At 43.6% G+C, this 25,376-nt stretch overlaps 1 protein-coding gene across 2 annotated transcripts in view; it reads left to right on the forward strand.

Moving 5' to 3' along the window:
• Positions 1–2,743: 2,743 nt before the first annotated feature.
• Positions 2,744–25,376, forward strand: part of CLMN (calmin) — a 75,954-nt gene continuing 53,321 nt past the window's right edge. For both annotated transcript variants that reach the window (XM_032111089.1, XM_032111090.1), the window contains exon 1: positions 2,744–2,919. In XM_032111089.1, coding sequence (XP_031966980.1) covers positions 2,843–2,919 — 77 coding nt within the window. In that variant the 5' untranslated portion in view covers positions 2,744–2,842. The remainder of the gene's footprint in view (positions 2,920–25,376) is intronic.

Genomic DNA, 25,376 nt, shown 5'->3' on the forward strand with positions numbered 1-25,376 from the left:
GAGGACAGGGCAGCACAGAGCAGGTGTTTTCCTAGGTAAGAATGGTTTAATGCCCTTCTCCTCTCTCTAAGCGGAAGTTTTAACTTCCCTGTTCCCACAATGTTAATCATTTACATCTTAAACCCAGCCTGACTCTGAGACCCAGACTATGCAGGTCAAGTGCAGCTATCTGGCAGACCTGGAGGTATCAGTGGCATGGGCTGCACCCTAAACCACCATGAGAGTGAAGCTGGGCAGGTCTTGCATGAGGACAAGGAGGAGGGTGAAGGCAGTAATTAGCTCTAGGGAAATCTGCAAGAACAATGAATGACAGCTGTAACATCACAGGTCAGGTGGGGCTGGCAGTGAGGAGCTACAGCAGAAAGAGTGTGGCCAGCAGGACCAGGGCAGTGACCATCCTGCTATACTTGGCACTGGTGCAGCTGCACCTTGAATCCTGCTCAGTTTGGGGACCTTCCCTGCAAGAAAGACATTGAGGTGATTGAGGAGCTGGAGCACATCCAGACAAGGGCAAAGAAGATAGTGACAGGTCTGAAGTACAAGTCTTGTGAGGAGCTGCTGAGGGAGCTAGGAGGGTTAGCCTAGAGAAAAGGAGGCTCAGGAAGGACCTTATTGCTCTCTACAACCACCTGAAAGGAGATTGTGGCCAGGTGAGGGTTGTTCTCTTCTCACAAGTAACAGGTGATAGGACAAGAGGAAATACTGCCAAGTTGTGCCAGGGGAGGTTTAGATTGGATATTAGGAAAAATTTCTTCACTGAAAGAGTTGTCAAGCATTGGAAAAGGCTTGCCCAGGGAAGTGTGGAATCACCATCCTGGAGGTATTTAACAGACTTGCAGATGTGCCACTTAGGGACATGTCTTAGTGGCGGCCTTGACAGTGTTCGTTTGTTGGCTGAGCTTGATGATCTTAAAGGTCTTTTCCATCCTAAAAAATTTCAAATCTGTGAGTCTATGATTCTGCTGCTGAAGGTTGCAGATGTGTTTGCTTCTTCTCATTCGCCTGTATCACATACCACCTCCCTTTTTCCAGCTGGTGTGCTGACCATAGCAAATGGCCACTCAGAGGTCTCACAAGCAGGCCAGTACAGAATGTGAAAGGCTATTTAGAGAGCTCATGACACCCCAGCTTCTGGAGGATGCTCACACACAATGGGACAAAGCCTCAGCTGTCCCCATCCAGGGCTGGGAATAATCCTTCTTTGAGCAGCAGTATGGATTAGGGATCTCCAGCCACTTCTGGCAGACAGTATTTCAACTGATGCTGTGAAGTCATTCACCTGTTTTTCCCACAGCCACACTCACTCAGTTTCCAGCTCCACCTCTAAATGTGGTACTGATGCATTCAGCCCACTTGGATAATGCCTGGAAAAAAAAACAGGTCCTCCCAGTGTAAAATGAAGTCAAAGCCTGGCATTGTGATTTGTGCAAATCTGAGTTCAGACACTTTTTTTTTTTTTTTCCCACAAGCTGTTTTTTCTACTCCTTACATTCAGGTTTATAAACTCCTTGTCATGGCATTCATGTGTCCTTACACCTGTGCAAAACTTTCCAGTCTTGATATATAAACAGCTGAAGACTGCCTCAGACTCTTGGAGATTGCATTTTGGGATAGCTGACTGCTGCATGTTACAGTGGTGACAAATCCTTATTAGATGCTTCAGGGATGACTTTGCCTTCTTACCATTTCCATCTGATTTTGAGTCGTAATAGCAAAATCACCAGAGCAGGCTGTGGGAAGAGCATTGCATTCCTGAGCTGGGTGAAACAACTGGTTGTGTGGAGTGTTTGCTTGGGATCACATAAACACTTCAGACTTGAAAGAGCCACAATTTCTAGATCCCAGTTTGTTTATATTTAACTTTGTAGATCTTGCTTGTGTGTTTTGCTAGTCTAACTCTTGATGCTATACTGGTCTGACTGGATTATGTCAAAATTTGCTGTTTACCGGCACGAAGGTACAAATAGTGGTATATTGCAATGAAACGCCTCGTATGGAAATGAAGTGCTCACTCTGTTCATCAGGTTTGTAGAGAACAGATCTCAGTGACACCGAAGAGCCTTGGTAACAATTACTGTCCAAGCTGGATGAAAAACGGTGTACATGAAGACATTCAATTCACTCAAAGGAATTTGAGAGCCTGAACAGACTACCAACAGCAAGCTAAATGAGTATGCAACTATTAGTGCTTTTAATGTATAGTGGCACTGATTTCATCCCCAAGAGGAAAACACCTCTGCTGCTCATACTTTTGTTCTTCCATTACCGCCGTGGTGCATGACACTTACTCTAGGGACGACCCTTCTCCGGTCCCCAGGCACGGCAGGAGGAAGCGACCACACGCTCGGCGTTGTTCGCGGCCCCCCCTGCCTCGGCAATAAACGCGTTTTCATGGGGAGTGCAGGGAGGCCGCTTCGGCGGGACAGGCGCGGGGTCCCCGCCGCGCCGGGGCCGGACCCGCCTGCGCCCGAGGGGGCGGCCGGAGCGGGCCCTGCCGCAGACCGCGGGGCCGGTGCGGGGCCTGGCCGCCGCCGCCGCTGAGGGGAGGCAAGGGCGGCGGGCGCCGGCGCTACCCGCGGCGGGGAGCGCGGCGGGGAGCACGGCCGGACCCCCGCCCGCCCCGCCCCGCGCCAGCGCCCGCCGCCCCCGGCCGGGCGGGCTGAGGGAGGGAGGCGGCGGGCGGGAGCGGAGGGAGGGAGGGACGCGGGGCGGGGCGCAGCCGGCGCGGAGAGGGGCCGTCCCCCCGCCCGCTGCGCTCCGCGCCCGCCGTCGGTGCCGGTGAAGGCGGCGGTGGCGGTGCCGCCGGCTCCCGCCGCCCCCCTGGCCCCGGCCCCCCGTCCCTATGGCGGCAGGAGTGGGACTGGTTTCCAGCGGAGGGAGCTCATCGGACATCAGCGACATCCGAGTGCAGAACCTCCAGGTAAACCAACACCCCCGCAGAAGCCCTCCCTCCGCCCCCGCGCCGCCCCGCTCCCCTGCCCCTGCTGCTCCCCGCGCCGGTCCTTCCTCCCCCGCTCGCCCCCCGGGCCGCCGTGCGCGGGCTCCCGCAGCTCCGCGGAGCGGGGCCGGCGCGGGTGCGGGGCCAGGGGAGGAGGTCGGCGGGGCCAAAGTTTCCCCCGAGCGCGACGCCGGCCCGTCCGGCCGCGGAGAGCCCCGGCGCTGGGGCGAGCGGCGCCGGGGCAGGGACGGGGAGCGGGGGCTCCGCGGCACTGGGGATGCTGCGGAGGTGGCACCGGCGTGTCCCCCCGGGCGGTGCTGCCACCCACAAACCTCCCCGAGGGCCGTCGGGGCGGGGGTTGCGGGCTCCGTCTGGGCTCGGGGGAGATCTGGGCGGCCGGGCGGCGCCGGGGCTCACCCTGCCGTGGGGTAACGGGAGCCGCGCCGCGGGGTCCCCATCGGGCCCGGCCGAGGCGCCCCAGCTGCGGGTAGAGCCCGCCCGCCGCTCCCGTCTGGACATCTGGGGTCACTCGGCCGCGGTCAGGGCACGGCTCCGCGTCCGGACCACCGCGATTTGAAGGGAAGCCGATGACTATCAGAGAACACAATTTCATGTATCTTCTAATAAGCTACTGTTGAATAAACATGGACAGAGTCTTTGGATAAAACATCTACGAGATGCTCTCCTATTATGCCACAGGCTGTGCAGGCGGAAGGGATGCAAATACCTGGCTCTGAATGTAGGTCGGTATCAATGTAATAGTAGTAGTTGCTCCAAAGTTATGTTTGCCCCTCACCAGGTAACTCCTCGTGATTGGAAAGAACAGCAAGATTCGATGGAAGAGGAAAAAACAGCAGTGGTTTATGGGAGAACGACTTGTTTAATGTAACATACTGATCTTAATCAATAGCTCACATAATACTGCGATGTATCTTCATTTCCCGTAAAAATAATAGACTTGAATCAGAGGTCATTATCTCTTCCTGTCTATGCATAATTATATTAAGGCACTGTCTACTGGCAGAGCAGTGCAATTGCTGGAAATTAGTTTCAGTTTGGATTGATTATAGAAGATGTATAATTTATCAGAAAAGAGAGTCAAATTAGCCATTCTTTCAGCTCTGGTGTATTAATGCAGTTAGCTGCTGATGGGGTCACTCCACATCATTTTGACCTGCATCATCCTAGCCTCTGAATGAAATTCAGATTTTGAGTACAGTCAGGGCTGTTGATTCCAGGTTGCACTCCCCTTGGGTTTTCACAGTCTCTCATTACATTGTAGTTCTATGGTTTCTGGCTTCTGTCTGAGTCTCTTTTCATTCTCTGTGTTAATATGGCTGGACTGCCTCTGATCTCTTGTTGCTCAAAACTATAGTAATTAAATCAAATTTAATCCTTAATTCATGGGCATTTTTTGAGAAGGAATACAGAAGTAATCTGTTCTTAGAAAGAGTAATATTTTTTTGGCTTTGCCACTCAGTCATTTGTGAGAGAAGGTTTAAGGTAATTTCCCTTTCTGGAACTTAAAATGCATTTATACAGATGCACACAGCCTTATCTAAAATTCCTATAGTTGTGTAGGAGAATGTCATCTTACAGAGCAAATTCCATTGAATGGCATTATGTTCATGAAAAAACCCTCCTGTTCCCTTCTTACTACACAAGAGAAATTTTGAAACATATATTAGTTATCACCTTGCTTGCACTACTAAATAGGTTTTTAAGAAGTTTCATGCCTCATGTGAGCTCTTGTAGGGGAGAAAAAGCATTTGTTCTAAGGTGCTGCTCCAAAACAAGTGATAATAGCTGTCACAAAATGTATGATTTGTAACACATAGTTCTCACATTATCTTCTAGAGATGAAAAACATTTTACAGATGGCGAGTCTGATACTCATGAGAGTGTGATTTTTGTCGCTTGGGAGCTTGGTGGCAGAGCATGGTGCTTCTCTTCAGAACAGTTTCTTGTAAAATGGCAGCATATGCTCATATGTAGTAATTAAACTTGCTTCTGCTTTATAATTCAAAATTAAATATCTCCTCTCAAAACAATGCAATCTGAATCATCGCCAGTATCATTTTCTATCAGTTGCAGAATCAATAAAAGCTTTGATGTGCTAGAAAGTCAAGAGTTTAGGATGAAAAAGTAGGTGAGGACAATACAGAGTTTCCATCAGCACCATCAGACCCCCTGCAGGACTCTGCTGCCCAGAGCCACATGAAGGATCTCATGCAGTGAAGGTCCCCATCTACTGCTGCATCTCCAGCTCCTGCAGCACTCTCTTGCAAGACCAGCTGTGTTTAGAATATGAAGTGGATGGTTTGTCTTACTCAGAATGCTCCCAGTCAGTGGGACATTTTGCATATGTGGAGGTGCCTCCTGGTCTCTGGGGAGTCTATCACATTAATATAGACCCAAGAAGGTGTAAGGAGAGGATGGGAGGCAGCAGCTAAATATTTGCAGATACGAACAACACACGCAAACACTGGCATGTCTGCATGCAGAGGTGGAGACTTCTGGGCTGATGCACAGAGCCAGAGAAACATGAGGTGTGCAAGGCAGATAGAGGCAGTACATTCATGCTGTGTGCGAGCCATGCTGAGCACCAGCTGATGGAAGAGCCCAAGTGCTAATGACTGTGAGAAAGGGTCCTGAGCAGCCTAGCTGGTATTAATGTTTCTGCAGGAATCATACAGCCATCTGCTGTAGTAGTTTTCCGTACCCTTTCTGCCTCATTTTTTAAAAGTGAAAATTGTTTATTTATCTTGAAAAGTTCTTCATTATGTCTTAGCTAAGCTATAGAGCATTGCTGACATAGAATTGTATTTGAAGATGGCATATGCTGTTTCAGTCTGTTGCATCTTCCCTCTCTAGTGTGGTTGTTCCATATCCAGGAAGAATCCAAGATGCCAATTACTGGGAAGTGTCTGCTCTCATGAAGATGCTTTTACAGTGGTATGATCCCACCAAATTGAGAAGAAGTTTTAGGTTCATGTGCCGGCTGCAGAAGTAGCTCCAGGAACTATATGTTCTGTCATGTTACTAATGGGTGAAATTATGGCCTCTGTGGCTTTTTCAGCTTTTTCATAGGCAGCAAGGGGTGAAATTTACTAAATGGGCTGGACTTGGGGGTGGAAAAAAAGAATGATTTTAAAAATGGAATTACATCTTGATATTTAGGCATATAACGGTGGGCTTCTATTTTCCCTTTCCATCAAGGGATTTTCTATTATATTTTTTAAAAGAAGGAGGTGACATTTCAAAACTGTGTCAGCTAAGTGATGCTAAGAGCAGGCACAATGCTTCCATTCTCAACAGAGGTGATTTCAGAGAACAGATGCAGAAGTGACAATCTAATGGAAGGGAGAGGAATGTAAAGAGGGAATAAACATTAGGTGTGGTGATGCACAAACCAAGTTCCTCTCTTCCGCTCTGTTTAGTTTCTAAATGCATTTAATAAACTGATACCCTCGTGCTCTTTGTTCTGTTTGTGTATTCTCCATAGTGAATTTCTCCACATACTGAGAGAGAAAAATGGAAACCCCGCACAGAATGTAGGAGCGCATCGTCAAGCAGTGGAATGCTCAATAATTAATTTCCTGCCAGGAGATGGGCTTTTTCCTCTTTCTTTCTTTCTTTCATTACAACACCATTGGGAACATTTTGTTACAATACGAGAATATTTTAAAATCTTCCCTACTGGAAGCTTGATTTAGGATCATCAAAAATATACTTCCTTGTGTGGTGAATTGCACTCTCTAGAAAGAGGCAACATCCTCATCCTCTTTTAGATCATATGTTGGTTGTGTGCTTTGCAATAGTCTAAATGTATGTTGAGTAGTACATATCTTTCCTTACATTCCCTGCAATGAAATATGTAGAGATGAATAATTGTGCGGTCAGATGTATTGCTCATCTCTGGCAAACAAGTGCTGTTACCACAACTTAAAAATAATTACAGCTGGAATGTTCATTTTGCACATTTATAATAAAGTAGATGGGCTGGGATGGTAGAACTCTACCATTCTGCTATCAGAGGATGAGTCAAGGTCCTGCTCTGCTCGTTATTTCACTACTCATTCAGGGTTTTGATCCAGAACTCACAGAAACCTGTACATGTTTATTCCTTTATTTCTGTGGATTTAAATACTTTCTTGAGTCTCATTCTTGCTCTGCTGAGGGGTACATGGCCTGCAGAAGTATTTGGAGGGCTACACAGGAGTGTATTGTAGCATTGTCAGAAATAATGGAGAAAAAAAATGGTGACAGACCAGAAGAAATAACCTGAACAATATCAGCTGCATCGGTTCCCCATCCTTGCCATAGTTTATATCTCTGGGTGGATCACTTAGTCATAAAGTCCCAGCACTCTCTGATTTTGCTTTATTTCCTGTTTGGATCCTTGAGACCTAGACTTTATAAGCTTTGGACAGTATTAACTATAATTGTCACTAACATGAATCTCAGCATCTTACGAGGTAACAGATTGGGAAGCCTCTGTCTTGAGAAGTAACACAAATGCGTAACTCACAGAAGTTAACTCTGGCAGTGAGAGTATCTATATATCTTTACTTTGTGGGGGCTAAAGCATCTCTGATGGATGACCAAAGGCAGGTACTATAGTCAATCTTGAAAATGTTTTTCTCCATATTTTTCTTTTTAATTTATGTGTGAAGCATACTTTTTTATGACTTTTGCACTTAACTACACAGAGTAATAATTTTCCTTTAATTGCGAGATACAGCCACATTCAACTTGTTTGCTATAGTTTGGCATGCTTTTCAAATACATGGAAATGTCATGAGTAGAAGGAAACCTTTTTTAATGTATCCATTCATTCTGACAAAAGTAAGGTGCTGTAACTGTTCATTACTTTAACTCTTCTATAACTTCTCACCATACTCAGCAGGATTTCATTCTGCCTGTAGGCAGATTCATTTAGTGGAGTTCTTAGTAGATTCAGGTGACTTTTGGAAAGATTAAATTGTCTGGAGAACCTTAGGCGAAGTGCTGTACAACTACAAAGTGATCCTATTCTATCTAAAAGTAAAGTTAAATAGGCCTGAGAATTATAAATATGAACCCCCAAAATAAAGATTCAGATCCAGGTATAAGAAGCCAAAGTTAATGCTGGAAACCTAAGTGTCCTAGTGGGGATGGTGTGTGTAAGGGCAGTCTCATACCTGACAGTATTTGTCAGCAATGGAAGGAAGACTTACCTGCTCCAGATGTAGGAAACCCTGGCACTGAAATAAAGGAGCAACGAGAGGGGAGACAAAGTGCAGATTGCATGTTTCAGCATGCAGTTTTAACAAGGTTAGTGCCTAATTTCTCTAACAAATTCGAAGTCTGGGCTCTCCGTCCCATTGAATGGATGAAGTGACACCAAATTCAAATCATGCCCAATAGCTCCACAGTCACATGAACTCACTCGTGTACTGACAATTTGTCTTAAGAGAGACTGTGTTTGGCAACTGCATGGACCTGACTCGAGGCATGGGGTTGACGTGCTGTGACTTACCAACATCACCTTCTCTGTCTTCCCTGGGTGAACTTTTGTTCAAGCTCTGACCAGCCTCAGCATTAGGAGAGCTGGTGACACCTCAGACTGGATTACATGCCTGAAGTCATAGTTTAAAAATGGCAGTCTGCAAAACACTGTGTTAAAACTAGTGATGATTTTAAAGTATAATGGACTTTTCATAGTTCTCCTGCTTGTTTTTTGTTTTGTCCACTTGATTTGGACAGAAATTCAAACAATTTTCTTTCTCCTAAGGACAATTTCAAGGTTCTGTCACTTGCCTTCTGAAGGATGTGTAGCATTTATTTTGAAAATATTACAAAGAGATTACTTGATTTCCTTTTTCACTTTTAAAGACAGACTTCTGTTGGACTAGAAGAGGCAACCTTGGGCATTTGGATTGTCAGTGTCCATTTAAACATTATTTGTTTATGTCCTAAGTTGTTGAACCTTACTGTTATTTCAGAACGATTCTTAAGGGCACATGTCTAAGGGGGAAGAGCCAAATATCTGTCTTGTCATGTAGAAGTCAAAATTAACTCAAAAATGTATTCAGGAGTAGAAATTATCAGATAAGCAGTGAGATATGGGTCCATGCTGGGGTGGTGAAGGGCATCACAGCACCTTGTAAGAAATAATTGTCTTTTTCTACATGTCTCTGTACCTGTTGTTCTATTTTTATATCTCCCCAACCAGTTAAATGCAGGGACTGTAGGTGGAGGATTGCAGGATGAATTTTACTTCATTGTAATTGCTGCATATTTCTGTGCAAAGAGCTGAGCTGTATTTTAGCTGTAGTTTGAGGCTCTACAGCCATGAACAAAAGTTTAAATTGGCATCTTCTAGGGATGGTCTTAATAGCAACAGCCTGGATATCTGCAGAGTGAATGCCTGTGGACCTGTAAGCTATAAGCAGAGGATTTCATTATAAAACCAGAAATCCCACTGAATCTGAATAAATGTTATCAAAAACAATTAAAAGATAACTCTAATCCTGTGCCCATTACTTAATTTGATGGCATGATTCAAGATGTATTTGTTATAATAATGTAATACTTTGAGGGATGCTATTAATTTTCCACTAATTAATTTCAGACATAAATTAAAATGTATTTTATGCCATATCTTGAAAGTTACTCCTAATGTCAATGTAATTCAGACCTAGTATATTTGTAAAGAATGAGTTACCTTGTTTTTTATACTTTGAATGTTAGCCTCTTTTACTGTTAGTAGTCAGAAATGAGACCTTTCTAGACTTTCTAGCAAATCTAGTGCTGATTTGCTTCATTATGTTTGTCCTCTTTTGGTAGTGTAATTGGTAGTATAATTCCAGTTGTTTACAAAATAAATGCTCATGAAATATGTTGTCACAGGGTTCATTTTAAACATAAAGATTTATATTCCAGTCCTCATTATATTTAATGCATGCATACTTTTGGATCTTCATTTTATCATAATTAAGACTGGGGATGTGAGTGCATTTTGTGGTGTCCCAAGCTGAGCAAAGAAGTCCCTGCTCTTATGTAGTGTCCATTACCAGAAAACACATCTGTTTAGATGCTCCATATGTCTGAGTTCCTCTTGAGCCCTGCTAAGGTCAGAGATGCTTTACCCATACCCATGGAACGGCCCAGATACGTTTTTACTCTTCCAGCCCTTTTTTCCTAACTTTTCTTCAGGAGATACACATAACAGTGCACTAAGCCCCCTGACAATCGGGAGGCCATGTGTTATTCATATGTTTTGAGAGTCATATCACAGCCTGAAGTGTCCATTTGACAGGACTCCAGCTGAAGCTCTGAACTGCAGCCAAAGCAGAGGGAGCAGTTACGTGCACGGGCTGTCCTTCTGTTGTGCACTAATGACCAGATAGAAGTACTTTGCCATTTCGTTTCAGTCTTTGCGAAGAACCCCCTAATGTATGTCAATAGGTGTTTGGTGTATGCAGTCAGGATAGTTCACAACTGAGGGCTGATTATGCTTCTCTTGGCTCAGTGAAAGATGGGAAGGGCAAGAGAGACCTGGCTCTGTGACAAATGAAAGCAGTGCCAATGAAGATAACTTAAAATCTGATCCTTCATATGACTGCATTTGGACGCATGATTAAAGTTTTCTGGCTCTTACTGATGTTCATGATAAACATGAACTGCAGTTGTAACTTAATAAAGATACAGCATTTATAAATAACATAGTATGAAATGTCCACTTCAGACTTATTTTCTTAAATACAAGGAATGAAACATAAATCTGCCTGGGCTGTTTGCCCAGGGAGAGTAACAAGGCAAACAGAAGCAGGTCTGCAGGGAAGAGTGTGGTCCTCAGAAACGTAGATCATGCAGGAGGGACTGTGGCCAGCATTTGCATGTCATACTTAAATTTGGTGAAACATAAAAATCCTGCCCAAATGAGAAGATGATCTTTCAGAGACAGAATTCCCATTGACTCTCCTTTTTTGATGAGGTATTCCATAGGCCTGTTTCTGGTACAAAACCTGATTCCAAAAGTGACTGTTAAGAGTAGCTGGGAAACATTTGGTCCCTCTCTGTGTTATCAGATTTCAGGCTGTGTAGGGGACTTCCTGGCCTGATGATTAATGCCACTGAACAACACTTAGTTCCTGTTGCTCTCATTTTTGTTCTGGTTTTGTTGGTTTATTTTTTTTTTAAGATCTCTCTGGATACAGGACAAGGAGTGATTTGAAGTTTTAGAGACTCTTGCCTGAGTTTTTCTGTTTCTTCCCATTTTAGAGAAAAAAGTTGTTAAGGGACCTAATGTTGGTTAAAAGAACATATGCTCAGTCTTCTTCCAGAAGTTGTTTGGTTATTGACATTGGCTGAAAGAAGACAGAGTTAGAATTTTTACTGGCTAAACTGCATTTCTTCTTGTGAAGGTAGACAGTCTTTTTGACGTATTCAATGTTGGCCTTTCAAAACTTTAAAACATCCTTATCCTTATCAGAAAGATAAAAGAAGATAGGAGATCTTCGTTCAACAACTGTGTGTATGAAGAAAGGAAGCACCATATTCTGGTTGCTAGCACAGCTAAAGGATGCTGTAAAATCCTTTGTCTAAGCTGCAGCTGACAGTATCACTCATCATGAGTTTATTTTAATTTAAGAATTTGGAGGTCGCACCAGTGTGACTCCTCTGAAGTCAGGAAGTGGTTGATGGGTTGACCCTGGTGATGGGAGCCCATTTCTGCAGGAGAAGGATGGTGCACGCTTCCTGTCCACACCCAGGCATAGCTGAGAGGGGCCTTCCACAGGTGCTGAGAGATCCTGGTGCAGCTGAGGAGGTCTGGGAAGCTGATACCCATCTGTCTCAAAACTGTTTGGAAACTAATTAACACGGCAAGTTATATTCAGATCTTGTTTCCACTGGTTGGATCTTAGTACTTTTCAAGTCCTTTACACCCTTTAATTTTGGGAAAGGTCAAAGCATTATTTCATTGCCTATCCCACAGATGGCTCTAGAGCAATTTTTTTTCATGCAGGATCTCAGTTTTTTTCACGCACAGCGAGTCCTTTGCTTTTATGCTGAGACTGATTACGAAAGCCAGTTGCAGAAGTGGTCTGGATGCCCACAGCAAGTGCTGATGAGACCCCTGTGCTGCGTCACTCCAGCCAGTAAACAGCTTTGTCATTTAGGCACTTAATTATGAACTGAATGTTCACTTGACCTCCTGTATTCTCATTTCACTAATGAACCAAAGCTTAGGAAGAGTGACTGACTTCAGAGCTGCAGCAGTTTGGGCTCTTTGAGCCAAAGTTTCCACTCATTTAATTTATCATACTAATGATCAGTTTTGGAGCCTAAACACAGGAGCTGCATGGAAAATACAGCGTAATGTGCTAATGTGATAACCACGTGACAGCAAGATTGGCGGAGGTTGCCCACTTCTTGGCTTTCTGGTCCTGCTACACATGTGTCTTCTTGCATGCAGCACCCTTAAAGAAGAATGAAGGGGCTGTTATGGATGTGGAAGTAGCATTTAGCAATTTTTGTTTTACAGAGAGGCTCAACTTGAGTTCCAGTGCTCAGATAACACTGATGCCCATAGGCTTTCCTTCTTACTGCTTTGTGTTTATCTTGACTAAAACTGAAATGTGTTCCTAATGTATTCTATCTATTTATTTCTATTTTTTTTAGTGTTTAAGTGTCTCATGGTTTTAATGTATTTCTATAGATGACACCCTTAAGTTAGGCTTGAGGATAAAAGACACATGAAATCCAGAGGATTTATTTCAAAGTTATCCAGACAACCTAATGACATGCTTTTCTATGTAAGAGCATGGAAAATTTTGGTGGAGCAGGCCTTGAATCTTGGTATTCTCTTTTCAAGTTGACCATTGGAACTGCCTGACCAAATTCCTTTCTTCACATCTTCTTGTCTCCTTCATTATGTTACAACAAAAGCTAACAATGTCCCCTAACAATTCATGTGAACTGTAACATGTATATACTGCCTTCTCTATAGTAAACCTTTACAAGCTGATAATTACCATGAAGCTACAGACCCATCTTTCACCCCAGCATGTGGTGTTCTCATGTTTGGTGGCAGGTGGTTCCCCTCTGGGTTTGCATGTGCTTGGTGGTGCTGTGTGCAGTGCACGCCAGTTGGTGTGAAGGTTAACTGCAATCAGATTTCAGTTTGGCTTGACTTGGGGTTTTTTAAATGCAAGAAGAACAAAATGTTTGTAGAATGAAATAAATCTGCTTTGTTCTACTTTTCCCCATTTGTGAAGATGTATTTTTTGATGTTGTATGTTGGCCATCTTTATGAGTTAGTAGTTATCAACTTCAGGTAGAAACTTTTTTTTCCTTCAAGTGCTTTGGAATTACCTCAGTTAAGATCCAAAATAGCTGTGCTCTCTCTGGCTCTTTGTACTATGATTTCAGTTCACTGAGTTTGTTACAGAAGTTTTGTTTATTTTGTTTTGAGTATGTGTTTCTAGAAAGAAGATAAAGTGAAGCTGCGGAAGGAAGAAAACTTCCTGCTAGATGCTGGAAGAGGGTAATTAATGATGAACATCTCCAGGAACTATAATTTGTTTTCTTTGAGAAATGTATGCTAATAAAAGCTTTCTGCTTGCATGCATAAATGAATCAGATTAAATTTTATCCCAGCATGAACTTGCTGTCAATTCATGCTCTTCAGTTCAGTTCTCAGAATTATCCAAATGTTGTTTTAACAGAGAGCAGTGATATATCCATTGTCCTGAAACCCTGTCTTTCTTGTGCATAGGTCTGAAAGAGCTCGGTGGGGTAGAGAGGAAGACCAAGGGAGAGCTTGCCGAGGGCATGGATGAGGCATATTTATCTTGTGTGAATGTGGGGAAATACCTATCAAAGGATGTGTGTCTGCCCTGGATGATCATAGGAATATGTTCTGCAAGAGAAAGAAATCAGAGAGTTAAAAAAAACAAAATTAGAAGTAGGACATCAATCAGATTCTATGTTTTTGTACTGCAAAGGTCATAGAGGAATGAGGCAATTAATTGCCTAACCTTTAAACGTGGTTTATAATGGAAGCTCTGCATATCTGAGAACGTAAGCTGCCTTGGTTTGAAGCCAGTTGAAGCTGGTGTCTTGTGGAGTTACAGCTTGGTAAATAAGCCATTCTGACCTGCTCCTGGAAGATTCCTTTCCTTCTTTGTTCTCTATTCCCAGTTTCTTAAGCTCTTTGGTGTTTGTTTGGTCATCTCCATCTAGGCTTGGTTTCATTGCATGAGCAGAGGAAAGCATTGCTGTTTAGCCTCATTCTTAGAGATGAGTTACTCATATTAAGAGGAATGAATAAATGACAGGTGCTTTGCTGAGCACTTCACCCCCACCTTCTCAATCCTTCTTCCCACCAGAGCATGGGAAGTGCTGCGGCCTGGTAAGCCCTGAAATAGCCCCATGTCTTCCCTGGACAGGTTCTCCCCACTGCAGACAGGCACTGGCTTGCAATCAATATGTGCGTAGGAGCTGATCCATTGCTTAAGGCTTCTTTGGGAGCCCCAAAGAACAATAATATCCTGTTGACTAGGATTTTACTATTTATATCCATCAGCTGAGCAGCCACCTCCTCTGTCTGCTACCTAGTTACCAGTCTGTAAATCTGTCTTTGGACCACATTGTCTGCTGCATGGTTGACAACATGATTTTTAATTTCAAGATGCATTTGCTTGAGACACTCAGAAGAGCAAATAGATTGATGACGAAAGGTGTCAGCTTTTCTCATTTTGTTAACCTGTTTGCATTTTGGACATCAGGCAAGAAAGCTAACCTAAAAAACAGGGGGTATCATTAGGAAATAGTACAATAACAGGAGGAAAACAATCAGATCCCCTATAGGTATGTTTGTGAAGGAGTGCTGACATACACCTGTCAGATTAAAGACTGAATCCTGTCACCCACATACTGTCCTGGCAATTTATTTCTTTCTTTTTTTCCCCACCCATTCTTTTTCTGCAGATTTTCAGTCTTCTTGAGTAGAAAAGGTGTCATTTTTTTTCCAGAAAAACCCTTCCCTGGCTTTGAAACATAAGGAAAACCTGTCAAATTTAGCATGGTATTTTCTAGGCTTTTTTTCAAAGGCGAGCTTTTTAACAGAAGCTGTACAATTTACTTTGAAGAGAAAAATACAGTCTGACTTGTGGGAGTCAGCTAGAGTGAAGTGAAAAGAGAACAATTATTTCACTGCAAGCTTTTATGAAGATTTTTGAGGCTCCTATCAGAAAATAAAGTGTGCTAATAATGGGACTTAGTTATAAAATCCAACTGCTTTGGCTCCAGTATGGATAAACCCATCATGGACAGAAGGGGTTAAACCTGATCTGAATCAGAAGGGGCTAGGAGCTAATCTTAACAGTATGAATGCGGAACAGTTAGTTCTGTAATTCTGCTTTTGTGCCATCCTGCATCACCAGAGGCCAGTACTTTTCTGAAGACCTTGCTAGTATATCCACCAAGGAAGTACCACATAGCTCTTGGCTTCCTGGTTGCTTCTTTTCTGCACTTTGGAACGTGATGGTTCTGCCCATCTCCCCTCTCCTGTGCTATCACTCCTCAGCTCTGCCTTTTGAGGTTTTCCAGGGCATATATGTCCTTGTTAAAGTACTGTAAGCAAAATACAGGGCATGTTCAGCAGTTAAAAGTGAACTAGAAATACTCAGAGAAATCAATATATTTTCTGAAACCATTTTTTAATTATAGTGAAAGCTTTGTGCTTATAGAAAGTTTGGAGTATTTTTGGCACCATCTGGATACCTAAGCTTGGACAACAAATCACTTCTGACATAATGACGATAGTGTATAATACTGTGTTCTTCTAACCCATGTCTCATTAATGTGGAAGCACATGGATTTTCCTGCAAAATGTGGATTCACCATCTGTGCTAGTATTCTTTGCATGAGGTGAAAGACTGTTCTTTGTGTTGTGATTGCAATGGACCCATTCTGCTTTTACTGCCTTCTCTCTTGGACCAAATGCATAGGTCACAGAACAAAACAAATCTATACCAGACAGTACTTACTGCTAATGCATATTTACCTTACACCCAGTGTGGGAGCTACCAACATTTATTAAAGGTGAAACTCACAAGATTAGGTGACGTTCTCTTGTTGTTCCCACTTTCACTTCTCTATGCTTTGACATTCATTGGCTTATTTGGGCTGGAACCTCTGGCCTTGGGGAAACTGTGAATTCCTTGTATGCCCCTTGTAGATATCAAAAACCTAAGGGACAGTAACATAAAGAGTTAAAATGTTACAGGCAGATTTTAAAAGGTGTAGGAGAAAGTTGCCCATTGAATGTGTTGCAGCTTGGTCTGAATCATGTTGCACATCAGTTATAAAGTAGCTTAAATGTTATTTGCCTACAGAGCTAGCAATGGCATTTTAGTCTGATCTGTCTGGGTATCCGCAGCTTCACTGTACTTCACCATTGATGTTTGAACTGCTATTTAAATTCTCCTGCCTTCATTGTGACTCCTTTTATAATTAGAGAATGATAGTTAGGATTCTTATATAGAAGGTATTGCAAAGCAGTCTGTCTTTTTACCATTATGTAATTTGAAGTACTACAAAAAAACGTTTTATATGCTCTGAAACTTTATACCACTATCATACTAACTGATAGCTTCATTCATACTCACAAGCTGGTACTGATGGTTTCCCCATGAAGCCTGTCAAGCCCAGGGATCTTTGATCATCTTATTTTTTCTTCATCTCTGTCAAGTTCTTCTTTTTCATATTCTTGACCCTGAGAAATAGATGGAATGTATTTAAGTAAGAAAATAAGTGTATGAGAAATTAAAATTTTATCTGCTTCAGTAAATTAATTGATGTAGTATGACTGAGAGAACTACAGTTAAGGCACAGATTCTGTTTTCTTGCATTTTCAGTAGTTTTACTTCTGCAATCTCATGGAGATAAGCTGCTTTATGGAAGATACAGATCTGTGTTTTATTAATGAGTTTTTACGGTAATTTTGATACATCAGTAAAAAATACCAAAGGGGAAGGAAAGGGCTCTAAAAGAGATTTTTTTGCTGATGGATTGAGAGTATCAGCTGAGGGGTTAGACTTTTCTAAGGACACAGTGAGGGAAGACAGTTAAAACAGCACAGCAAGAAGATGCTGGGGCTGGAAGGGGGCTGAAGGGGCTGGAAACTGGACAAGCTGGCAGAGCAGGAGGGTGCCTGATCCCTATGCTTTGGGGGCAAGTCCATCTTTTTTCACACACAGTGAATGACTCTTACTGAATTCGGTGACAAATTTGAAACAGCAATAGCAAAGCCTTTCTTAGGTCCTTAAGGAAAAATTCTGGTGAGGTTTTACAAAGAAGAGCAGTGGCTGGTGGTGGTCAGCAGGATATTATCAGGGAATTGGCTCGAATAGCATTTTCTGAAATGAGAGAATGTCAATAAGAGAGACTTGAACATGTAGGTAGACAAAATCCTATGATTTTGCCTGCTGGGATGAGAAAATCCGAAGCTGATTGCTGGGGACATGGAAGAGGAGGTAGTTATAACATAAGAAGTGAAAAGATTTTGATGCTTTGTCCATGACTTAAATCCACCAAACCATGCACTTGTGCAAACCTTAGTAACTGTAAGCTGTTAAGCTTGCCTTCATCCTTCCTACTTGTCATATGAATTTCTTTGCCTGCAACTGGGATCTGATCTTGCACCCACTGAATTTTTGGCCATTGAGCTCAGTGAGGCTAAATCTGGCTACTGCAGTGGAGGAAGTGCTCATCTCTGCCTGTCTCACGTGCACAGAGTTGCATGCTAAGGCTCTGAGCACACAGTGAGGGTCCTCTAAGGGCTACAGTATGGCTGCAGCCAGTTTATATGAATGTATCTGCCTGCAATTCAAAAACCTGAATATACAGAACTACATACCAGAATTAAACCTAGATCTTTGGATCAGCCTGATATCCCATACACTTGTCCTTGGCTGGCGTGTTTCCAGGTGAGCCAGTAGCACACCTGTGCAAGAGGGGTGATGTGGAAGCCCCTGAGTGGATGTTGCAATGCTTTATGCATTCATTTGCCTGGCTGTAGGAGTCATTCTTATGGCTTCTGGCCTATTTCTCAGCAAAGCAATTAGCAAGTCCGAAAGGTCTTGCCTCAAGGCTTTCACAAGCCATGAATTATGCATTTTATTCTGTATCCTGCCTTTCCTTTCTCTAACATGCTCTTTCAGATCATGTAATATCTTACTTTCCCCTCACATAAAATCTGACAGCCTGGTGCCCAGAGCAGGGGCACAGGAAAGCCTTTTCATCATCTATTTTCCAACATACAACTTCTTTGGTTTGTTGGCTGGCTGATTTTTTTTCAGGTGGTGTTTATGAAAGAAAATGCTCGTTGCAGACAATAATATCTTTAGGCTATTCAGTGCCTTCCCTTCTGAGAGTCCTGAGAGCAATACCAGCAACAGCTGCTGCCTGCCTGCCACCATTAAAACACAGGTTTAGCGTTTATTTACAGCACTGTGGAGCCATAAACGTGGTCACTGCCACTCTGGTATGGTGCAGCTAAGGAATAACATAGACTGTGTCAACATGAGTACCCTCAAAAGTTAACAAGAATTAACTTTCCTGATCAGCCTGGATGCTGGTGTAGTGGTTCCTCTGAAGAATGAAGGTGGCTCTGCCTCAGCTGTTCATAGTTAAATGTAAACTGAATTAAGGATACTTCCTGCCTCTGCTCGTATTTTACCTAAGACAAGGTGTTAGCAGTGCAGATCTTCCACTGCATGCTTGAAGTCGACCCAAGTCCTGACAACAGAAGTGGATGCAGAGAAAGCAGTGAGAGTGGCAGAGAGAGGGCCCTGAGTCCAGCCAGTTGAGCTAAGCATGTGCCTTGTACCAGGATCAATACCTGTGGAGCTGGGCTCATTCACAGCCGCTGGTGCTGGAGGCTGTGCTGGGAGGGGCAGGCAGAGGAGTGGTTTAGCTGGAAAGGCTGAGCGCAGAGCCCTGTCCTGCTGGAGCAGTGGGGCTGAGGCTCATTTGTCTGTAATTCTGGTTTTTGCTTTTGACATCGCCTTGAGGCAGGGAGGAGGAGTTGTGTGGCTACTCTAAACAAAAATAGGCTAGGAATTAATTTCAAGAGTATTTCCCTGCCTTTCTGTCTCAACAAGAAGCTCACTGGGGATGCCTGAGCTGCTCTTAATAACAAGGATGCTGGAAAGGGACCACATGTGTGTGGGTATGTTTACTCTGCAGCTGACAAAGCAGGGTTATATACCTAATGGCTATATACCTATAATGGTTCCTGTAAGCAGTTTATTAGGCCTCTCTAGACTTGGAGGATGCTCCAGGAAAAATGCCTACACTGACCCATGGCTATACATTACCTGTTCATCTGCTGATCCATGGGATTCAATTATTCCTCCAGCCTCACAGAAAATGCTCTCCTAATTTAGTGCCGTGGCAGTGAGTGTGGAATGAAAGATGACTTTCAGCCACTTCAGGAGCTTGCTGCTGCCTCCTCTCAGGAGTCCCCAAGGAATCCTGCATGCCTGCAAGGGAGCCAGCTCATCTCTCAAATCAATTATTTGGGATACAGACCCACCCACACTAGCGATGGTAATTCTGGGCAGTGTCAGCTGGGAGGTAATTTGGTCCCAAGGCCCATCATTTTGCTGCTGGGGATTGTCCATGGATGCTGGGATTGCAGCATGTGGGGGTGGGGGAACTCGCAGATTCAAAGACTCTGCTGGCTAAATTACACAAGCTGTGTTTCTAGTACCAGTGTTCTCATGCTTTCTTTGCCCTTCTGCACAGAAAATCTTGTTTAGTTAACAAAATCAATTGCTGCTCTTGGACTTCTAGTAAATGTAAAATTTAATCGTTAGAATGAGAAATATTTGGGTAGTGAATTTAGTGCCATGATATAAGCAAGGCAAGGTTTGTAGGGAGAGGTAATGTCTTTTTTTAGGCTGGCTGATAAGTTGCTTTGTTGTTTTTCCAGCTCCTGTTTCTCGGCCTAATAAAAGCTCCCACCTCACCTCAGACTTTTTTTGGTGGCATGCTTATCTGAGCAAGAGAAATCAATGACATTAGCCTAGTGCAAGCGGTCATGTTTTCAGACTGCAGACTATGAAACAAACAAATTCAATGTTAATTTGTATAAACCCATTTTATTTATTGCCTTGCTTATGTTGCTTTTGTTATCTAATTTGTGACCATTGAAAAAAAAATTAAGTTCTTTTATTTATACAGAGTAATCTCTTGAAAGTACATCATTGTACTTAACAACAGCTTGACTACAAATAAGTGAGATTACAGCACTGACTGACTGAGAATGACAAGTAACTACAGCATGGCCAAGGCCCAGCCTGACTGCAGATGCAAAATGTGAAATTTGGCCTTGAGAGGTAGTGAATGGATAAATTAAACTACAGCTGTAAGCAGGAGAACACTGTTTAGCTGGACTGCCATAACCTGAGTTTTCCTAGCAATGCCCGGTCCCTGAGCAAAGTCAACCATCTGTGCTTCATGGTAAAAAGCAACACATAAAATACCTATCGAGTCTGCAGCTTGCTAGTAATTCCATGTATAATGTATCAAAACAAGAAGTTTCACTGCTTGAAATTCAAATATTACAAATCAGATATACATGTTCCCTAGTTTATTTGACTGTGTAGGGTGAGGCCTATTTAAAGTTCATCCTACCTTAGCTTATTTATGCATGGAAAGTCCTTGAGGAGTACTTCAGGGAGGGGGCATGAGTGAAGGCTGGGAGACGCCTGAGTGTTTCCTCAGCTCTTGCCAGGCTGTTGACATTGTCCCAGGATCATTCATTCCCAAGAACAGTGTTAGGATTTAATTCACCTTTTCTGCTCTTGCAGTGGCTAGCAGAGCAAAGTGGAAATGTATTTTAATTTACTAAAGCAAGATTTGAGGTACTAACAAAAGCCCCATGTTTGGGAGGACGTTGGTGTAAATGGTAGGGAGGTTGTTTGGACTGCTCACTTCAAAACTACTTCAGCAAATGTTTCCTTGATCAGCACAGCATACTCCTATCGGCAGTCACCGTAGCTGCTGGTGTTACACGCCTGGAAAGTCCCTCCTGTTGACTTAGCCCTCATTAAAGCTGTGCCTTTCTCACAGCTGCGACTCTTAACACAAACACTTTGAGTTGTGGCACTTTGCAGGGGCTGGATATGATCCCTGAACCTAGCTGCCCTGTCTCATAAGACCCCCGAGACTCTCTTTACAATTTTGGCTTAATGGGTGGCATTTCTCTTAAACCCTAACCAACTGGAAGTTGGACCTTCTCAGCTGGTCATGCAGACTTCCTCTGCAGCCGTGATTTCTCCCTGGTTTTGATGGTTGTTTGCAGTACACGAGAATGTGAAATGCTAAATGCCAGGCTGGGAAAGCACTCTCCTTTGCTGTGAGAGAATTAGGCTCAATTTCAGCCTCTGCTGTAACTCTGCAGACACAGGAGAAGGTTTGGGGCCAGCAATGTAAACACTGCAGACTACAGTGTAAGCCCTGCAGCTACCGGGGTGGCAGGACTAGCAGGGGGGAGACAGAGGTCGCCCCGATTTCCTTTTGACAGGGTCAGCAAACACTAATCCTTCTCTGCCAGGGGAAAGTTGCTTCATTCGCTCGCGGGGAGCCCTTGGTCACATCAGCCCATGCTTATGCACCGAACACGGTATGAGAGCACATAAAAGAGCAGTGTTGTCAGCTGAGCCCCCCCCACCCTACACAAACACTGCCTTGTTTAGCCAGCTTGGCTCGTCATTTTTATTTCATTTTGGTAGGGTAAACTCCTTTTTCTTCTGTGGCGTTGGTAGAAGAGTGTGTACCATCTGTTAATTGCATGTGGTACTTGCTCCATTGTGTCTGCCTTAGAAACCTTGTACATCTGCACCATCCCAGGTGAAGACTGAAAGAGGCAATTCCCCCTGTCACTGCGTATTCTGAACTCAATCTGATCTGCTTACCCACATTCCTGGTTTTCTTACTGAATGCAGATTGAATATCAAGTGCTTATGCACAAGTAAAACTCTTTGTTATAAATGAGCCCATCAGGTTAATGCTGAATTAACAGGACAATTAAGTGAAAAAAACCCTTGGGTATGATTGCTCATGTAGGCCCAAAGAGCATTTTGCTGTGGAAAAAGAACAAACAACTCTACCAAATCTGAGTTTCTGTTAATCTACGAAGAAACTTGTCAGATGATTGCAGTTTTTGATTGTTGCTTTGTTCCCTTGGCCTTCCCCATCCCACCAGCTTGAATTCACTATTAAATATCAATAAATAACCTCTGACAAAATCAGAGTCCTGATATTTGCAAGCCTTTCCTTGCAGAGGACATTGCTTTTCATTGTTAAGGATGCAAATGCAGAGCAGAAGGTAACTCTAGTCCTTTCTCCCTGAAAAAAAATATTTCCAAGGTCAAGGAGAGAATTTTTGTGTGCAGAACTTATAAATAATACACGAAACATAACTTTGTTCTAGTCATGCTGTTTGTAAACAACCATTGAAGTGCAAAAAAACCACCCAGTGAAAAGCCCCCCAAAACCCATTCCTGTAGGTGCTGACTCTTCAAGAGCTGCCTGGCTACAGTCTCCCTGTCCCTGCTACCTTGGCATGGTGTGCCACCTTGGACGTGTCTAAACTATGCTGAGCTTGCCTGTAAAGAGACGGGAAGTGCTTCAGGGTAGAAGCTTTGTGTGTGTGTGTAGCTATGCAGCCTGGATCAAACTCTCTTTGATTTTAAGTTCTGCTAATAATTAACCCTCAGCTTGTAGTAACTATCCAGCATAATGATAACCACACTGCTGGCTCCTGTCCACAAGGTTATTGGGTATGTACTGCACAGCGTATCCCTTCTACACTGTGTCTGGGAGCTGATGTCTGTGAATGTGGATGAATGTGAAAGAGTCTAAATTAGGCACACTTGCCGGTATCTTTTTCCAAATTCTAATACTTTATAGGCAGATACCAGTTCATCTGTCCTTTGACCTGTTATGTCAGCCTTGAAGAGTATTCTTGCAGAGACTTCATTAAAGCTCTTGAGCACACACTGTGGGCTATGCTCTCATGTTTGTGTTAGCAGTGGTGCTTTTTCATGTTAAACTGGTTTGACCATAAACTGTATGAGATTAAGTCCACGTCTGTTTTATCTAGATTGTTTTTTCCTTCTTCTGTGTTACGTGCTGGTGGGTAAGCAAAGCAGTAGTTGGGTCTCTGTGTTGCTAATCACCCTCTCTGTCCAATTCCTTGAGATATGAAAGATGCAAACAGGCAGCGAGCATGTTTATTGCTGCCAATCACTGATGCGTTGGCAGCTCACATAGAAAATATTACTAAGAGGTGCAGGAATTAACGTAACTTTTGTTTATGCTTAAAATATCATTTGCTTTAAATATCATCTCCTTCTTCTTGTCAGATGCTTTGCCCTGACTGCATTCCCTCAACTGCTTGTCATTAAAGCTGAAATCCTGGCACAGGTGATGTGGCTGCGGGAACTCCATGATTAACTCTCATGCTGGCGGCTGAAACTCAGCAATGAGAAACTTTTCTCTGCAAACCAAAGGGAGCTCACACAGCCTGGGGAGCAGAAAACATGCCCTCCCCCCCGTCTGCCACCTGCCCCGTGCGGTGACCCTGCATGGTGACCCTGTGTGGTGACCCTGCGTGGTGACCCTGCGTCTCACCTCACAGACTAGCCATCCTGAGTCTCCCATCAAGCTGATTTATGGCCTCTGTTTAAGTGGATGTGTGAAGGAAGGGGAAAATGAGCTGTAGTTAATCTCATGTTTCTAAGCAACCAGGTAATTCTCTGCAGCCAATCCCTAAAGGGAAATTCCTGTTTTCCTGCACCCCTGCTCAGAGGACACTTTCCTCTTTGCCTTCTCCAGCTCCTGGACAACAGGCAGTGGAGTCTGAGGAGGGTCACAGCTTTGCAGCATTTCTCCAAATGCCGTGGGGGAGGGCGAGGAAGCACAAAAAGGGCACTTTGTTAATGGTCTGTAACAGGTAAGGGGTGTTCCTTGCACAATCAGTAGAATAGAGGGAGTGTGGAAAGTTTAAATGTTTTTCCCAGAACTAAACTGAAAATCACAATCAGAAGTGGGGAGGGTTCCTGTGCTCCAAAAAGCTGAAAAATGTCTAAATAGCGTATTGCCAATCCTGTTTACAGTGAAACCTGTTTGCTGTTAAGTTTTCGTGATAGAACTGACTGAATTCTATTCTGAGTCTGTTTGAGCCCTTTGGAGTGACTATAAAGAACTAGCCTTTTATTGATAAAAAGTTCCTGAACCTCAGACTATAGAAATAGATTTGCAGGAAATTGAGATGAAATGAGATCTCTGAGCTTCTCCACTGTTGGAAGAATGGATGCCTGGCTGGGGCTTCATAACAATAATTATTATTTTTAGGGCTTTTTTTTTTTTAAGAAGTCACATGACGCTTACACAAGCAGTTATATGGCAGGGACCTCAATCTGCCCAGCTCCACCACTGAAGGTGATGTATGGTGAACCCAGTGGTGTACTGGAATGGTGAAGGAAATGGGGCAATGAACTCTAGTCACAGCTCCGGCCCCAGTGGTGAAGGTCAGTACCTGACCCTGGAATTAGCCATGTTGGTTGGAGCACGGTGCAAATAATGGCCTGGTCACAGTTTTGATGCCTGTACAGGCCATTCACTTAAGAGCTGGACTCGATGATCCTCATCGGTCCCTTCCAACTCAGAATATTCTGTGATTCCGCTCAGGAAGCGGGGCTGGATAACTTGAAAAATGCTCCTGTGGGCTGAAGGCTACCCATTTGACCGAATATAAATACTGATTAGAGTGGGGGAAAAAACCCCAAGAAATTCAACAGTAGTCAACAGGAGGGAATATAGGTGATAGAAATGGGCATGCCATATAGGACAGGTGCAGCACTATCTTGAGGTTTGAGGTTTTTTTCCTTGCCTAGTGTTTTATAATCTGGAGCTCAGCTGAGAAACTGTCCCTGTTGGCCTTTGTCCTGTGTATTGACAAATATGTGCTATTGGCTACGGTTGACGAGACCAAGTCCACTTCCATTTGACCCAGATGAGATTTAGATGTGATCCAGCATTCTGTCCAGAAAAGTGCATACTAAACCACTCTGCAAAAGGGTTTTATCGCTTGGGTAACCAGGTGCTGGGAGCACAATTCTTTAGAACAAATCTACAAGCCTGATGCATTAAAGCCTGTAACAGGCATGTACTTTTACAGAGTGAAGTGCACAAATAGGTAAACTTTTGGAAATATAACTTCAAAGTTGTAACTTACGGGAGGGGCACTCATGAGATGAACTTGCCTTTGGCTGAAGTGCTGACCAGGCAGGGTGCCTTGTGCCCTGTACCTCCTCACTGACCTCAGGGGAGCCACAGAACCACACCTCTGTAATGGCCCAGTAACTTCTTC

The sequence above is a fragment of the Corvus moneduloides genome, chromosome 6 (assembly GCF_009650955.1).
Source record: "Corvus moneduloides isolate bCorMon1 chromosome 6, bCorMon1.pri, whole genome shotgun sequence".
NCBI classification, from domain to species: Eukaryota; Metazoa; Chordata; class Aves; order Passeriformes; family Corvidae; genus Corvus; species Corvus moneduloides.